Genomic DNA, 4,928 nt, shown 5'->3' on the forward strand with positions numbered 1-4,928 from the left:
GTTGTTTATTCACAAATAACCATCGATATAAAAATGACATGTATACAATCTCTATCTTTCTCAACACCTTTATGTTCTTCTCACCCACAATCATAATTTGTATAGTAAAAGAGGAAATTGAATATTTCTTGCAACATGTGGTTCTTCAAATTTCTTGGACGCGTTTCGTATCATCTACCTTTTCCGTTGAAATTATCAATGACTCTTGTGCATTTGACTCAGTTTCTGGGATACTGTTGCTTGTAGAGTCGTGAAAACATATGTATTTATGCATCCTGTTAAGAACTGTAAGTCTTAACGGACAACGAAGCTGTTATTTATTGATATCCATATAGACACCGGCTTTCACAATGCAATAATACAAATTTAACAGGACAACATGTTTTCATATCTTTCACAGAAACTATCTTTCAACTTCTTAAAAAACCATAAACAACTTTCAAAGACACACTTTGCATAATTATAATTTAATGCGTTTTGCCGACTTCATAATAATATCTGCCTTCAGAACGCGAATGGGTGGGTGGGTGTTACATCCGTAAATGTATTTCCAATGGTCAGCTGAAATTTCCTGGTAATGAGACCGGCTCAATCGATATAATAATTGAGCCTATAATGACAGTGGTCTCGAGATCGAAACCCAAGGGAGATATTTTTGTTCTTTGTGATTTCCTTTTCAGTATTTCAGAATCAGTTTGAATAGTTAAAGTTTCGAACACAAATCACGTACGGTTTTCGGAAAATTGTTTGCTTTTTATAATTAAAAATAAATAATAAAACAATTATTGAAATATGGCGTCATTAAGCTTTTGGTCCGATAATACAGTACATGATGTCCGACAAACTGTCACGTGGAGATATGGGTCACTTTCTTAGAAACCACCAAGCACTTTTTCGTTTAAAGTACGGCTTGCCATAGAGTCTCTGAATAGCGTTTTCGTCATCCCAATTTAACATCAGATTTGAGGAGTAAGAATAGGTGGGAGCCATTAGAGAGCCACGGATATTGGAGTGTTCCAATCCTAGGGCATGGCCAAATTCATGTGCTGCGACGATGTAGAGTTCTGTGCCTGCCTTCTCAGCCTTAGCACCCAGCAACCATGTCTCCTGGTCATCAAAATGGATTTCGCCGGCTGTTGGGAAGTACGCATGCGCTAACGTACCCCCTGGAAATAAACCAAAATAGAAGCTATTAGAAATATTGGTTTACTGAACAAAGCCACAGAATATAGTTGATATACTACGGTCCAATTCAATGGATAACAGGCATACGTTTTAAACATAGAATTTTAAGTGTATAATAAAGCAAGGCGAGAGAGAGAGCTGTTGCCTCCCCCATTAAAATAAGCTGAATGCCAAACTAACCGAGCTTTTCGGACAGAAATTTTGATAGAGGTATAATGTTATGCCTTGCTATGCTTCAAATGCAGGAGCTTTCGGGGCTTTTCAATGGTACCCCACTTAGGGAGGTTACTCCCATAGACCTCTCGCCAACAAGTTTACACCCAGCCTAACCCTTACCTCCAAACGATACTAAACCATATTTCTGGACCTGCCCCTATGCATCATGGACAAAATCACACCTCATAATATATCCAAAGATATTTAGTTTGTTATTGAGAAACGTGCATAAGAATAAGAATATATATTTTTATCTTCGTAAACATCCACCAATTCATCCATCCATCCATCTACATACAATGATTTTTAACACATATACAAAGTGAAAACAAAAATAATTCCTTTCACTTAAACGATGTAGTTTCTGAACTCTTTTGTAATAACATCTCATCTTCATTGAAATGAAGTCCACTCAAAGATTATGTTTATCGGTTCCTGGCTGATCAACTGTTAATGTGGCAATATTATTCTAGATACATTTTTTTCCAAAGATAAAGCTGTCTACACATACCAAAGGTCAACATGTCATAACAAATGAAAGGTGAAGATGTCTATACAACCAGAAGGTCAAATGTATATACAAACCAAAAACTAAATGTCTATTCAACCAGAAGTTCAGATGTCTATACAAACCAAATACCAAATGTCTATATAACCCACAAGTCAGATGTCTATACAAACCATATGTAAGGTCTCCATCTAAACCAATTGGATGGAAGTCTATACCAACCAAAAGTGAAGATGTCTATAGAACCCATAGTTCAGGTGTCTATACAATCCATATGTCAAATGTCTATCGAAACCATATGTAAGGTATCCATGCAAACCATAGATCAGATGTCTATACAAACCATATCCAAGGTATTCATACAAACCATAAATCAGATCTCTATACAAAGCAAAGGTCAGATGTATATACAAACCATAGAACAGATGTATATGCAAAACAAATTGACAAATGCAACTAAGAATATGAACACGCTTAGTACTAAACAATGTATGCGTTATGCATCCGGCTCGATGACTTACTTAAAACCTTGACCAAAGAAAGTAAGGAATAAAGGGAGACAAAATAGGTCCGGGGCACTTTCTAGAGAGAGAGAGAGAGAGAGAGTGGTAGGTGGTGGATTAAATATCCAGTGATTTGGGATGCACGAAGTACATGTATTGGTAGTGAGCAAGTCTTACCAGGGCCGTCAAATCGGCCATCATCTCCATGATACCCAGTAGCAAATTTAATGTTCATATCAGTTGTGCCTAGTTCCTGATATACAAAGCGAAGTGGTGTTTTTCTTGCCCAGAGGTTGAAAGCTCGATCCATTGCGTCCCTGAAATTTAAGTTAAACATAATGGCAAATCCTTTCCTAATATAGTGCCCTGAACATTTCCTGGTTCGATTTCATCGACACTCATGATATATTCACGAGTTCTTGCCTTTCAAATATTTGATACGTTTGCTTGCTTACACCGACTAACTTGTGTCAAAAATCAAATTATGACAATCTGTACTCACGAACGTTCCACATACAGGTCTAAATATGACTTATTTAATGGTCGGGTTTGAATGTTAAAATTCATTGATCAAAACAAACATTTCATTGATATAAATGTCTAGCTCTCGATTCAAAATTTACTACAAACTTCCAGGTCTATTAGCTCTGAAGCAGTCGTAAGAAATGTACGAAGTTTAAATCACCGCCTTCTTTGCTTATGCAATGAATTGTGTACAATGTGTGTGTGTGTTCGTCCATGATCACAGAGAACGTTTAAGGGATGTTTATTTTCTTAAATTCAACGAATACTGAACCGACGAGTCACTGTACAAACATACCCAAACAAGCAGTGTTTTTTTCTCTGTTCATACTTTGATGAATTTAGAAATAAAATAAACAGACAATCCATTTACTTAAATTCGACAGCATAACTAGTTAAATAAACACATGATTTAATTACATCCTATTAATTAATCATATTTTGAATTTCATTGAAAAAGGCCCAACAATACAGAACATTGAATCTCATTGTGTGTATATATATATATATATATATATATATATATATATATATATATATATATATATATATATATATATATATATATATATATATATATATATATACATATACATACATACATACATACATACAGCATATCAGAAAAAGTTCGTCAGTTGACGTCAATTTACAACTCAGATCAACTGGAAGATGTTACCTGGTAAAGTGTTTGATGTCAGTTTAATTTGTTTCATTATCCTTGTATCCTGTGAATTGGAATACACGGTTAATAAATGAGGAATTTGACACAAATCCCGCAGACATGACACGTTTTTGTACTGAATTGGGCATCCTATGACATGGAGAGACGGAAATGTGTATTTTCCACAAAATTCAAACGTGACAACAATACGCTATCACTCGGGACGACCTTCTTGGGCTGTAGAAATTAACTGTCGACTTGTAAAGGATGACAGAGTCTCACTATTTTGACACTTCTGAGTGGATGAACAGTCCTTGTTGTAACGTACTACTGAATTTTCATTACGGTGATCAATGACTTACATTATGCGACGAAGTTCAAATCCGTCGTTACTCACTGTTTGAATACTTGTTGCTCTGAGACAGTGTGCTGTAGCATTATCAATGACATCTCATTAGTTTAACCAAAGGTCCAGTATTTAGTTCATTATTAAAATCTTACGTAAGAAGTCTGAGTTTGAGTGATCATAGATTCTAAATATAGCCCTCATTCAGTATATAAAAAAGTAGTGCAGGTAGGCGTGGCTTAAATATAAATTTGGTTTCATATTGGTATCAACTAAACAATTCAAAAGGGCCTAAACATTCTGAACGCTGGAAATCGTAATGAGGAAAAAAGTCTTTATTTATTTTAAAATCAACACATCTGTATAACTATGTTTATCGCATAATGAGAAATACTGATTCTGTTTAACGAAGCCGTAGAACAGTGTTGTGTAATGGCTTTAGAATGCATTCGGATGCTTCTGTCATTTGCATGATGCTACGACTTCATTTGTAATGTCGTGTGGAATTATGTTACATATTTAAACATTATTATACATCTAAAATGTTAATCCAATGAAATTATTAGACTGATACCACGTGACAAAACACGATAAATCCGTGTTTTGCAAAGTACGTTATCTGACACTTGTACAGAACTAACAAAAAAGATGTTCAAACCTGTTTTGGAGTCAAGGAAATTAGCGATTCAAATTCCCCGTGATTCGTGATGTTATGTCATTTTATAATCACAGATTTAAAAAAGAAGACAAATTTACATGTAAATAATGTCGAAGCCTGATAAAATAATGGATTTTGGTTGCTGAAGATTTAATCAAGAACATGTCATATTTTTATAAAATTCCTCAACCTGGATGCACTGAAACTAAACTTTTGCTATTCTACAATTCCTGAACTAAACAAAATACGGAATTCTAAAGTTAACAATAAATTAAATTTTAGCAAATGTGCTTCTTATATCAAAGTCAATAACTCCAGTCTCTCCC

At 34.7% G+C, this 4,928-nt stretch overlaps 1 protein-coding gene across 1 annotated transcript; it reads right to left on the bottom strand.

Annotated features, from left to right (window-relative positions):
- Positions 1-756: 756 nt before the first annotated feature.
- LOC149777137 (stromelysin-3-like) lies at positions 757-3,868 on the bottom strand. The gene is made up of 3 exons (XM_089942769.1): positions 3,614-3,868; positions 2,590-2,729; positions 757-1,166 (listed from the first exon to the last, which is right to left on the bottom strand). Exons 2-3 carry the CDS (start codon positions 2,720-2,722, stop codon positions 865-867), a joined length of 435 nt encoding a protein of 144 aa, XP_089798895.1. The 5' UTR covers positions 2,723-2,729; positions 3,614-3,868; the 3' UTR covers positions 757-864.
- Between the last annotated feature and the right edge of the window lie 1,060 nt (positions 3,869-4,928).

The sequence above is a fragment of the Sinohyriopsis cumingii genome, chromosome 18 (assembly GCF_028554795.1).
Source record: "Sinohyriopsis cumingii isolate HCF-2022 chromosome 18, ASM2855479v2, whole genome shotgun sequence".
NCBI lineage: Eukaryota > Metazoa > Mollusca > Bivalvia > Unionida > Unionidae > Sinohyriopsis > Sinohyriopsis cumingii.

Excerpts from the sequence above, each read along its gene's own strand:
- LOC149777137 (XM_089942769.1), bottom strand. The coding sequence starts at position 2,722 with ATGGATCGAGCTTTCAACCTCTGGGCAAGAAAAACACCACTTCGCTTT. Across the intron at positions 1,167-2,589 it reads TGGCCGATTTGACGGCCCTG|GGGGTACGTTAGCGCATGCG; the intron begins GTAAGACTTGCT and ends GTTTATTTCCAG.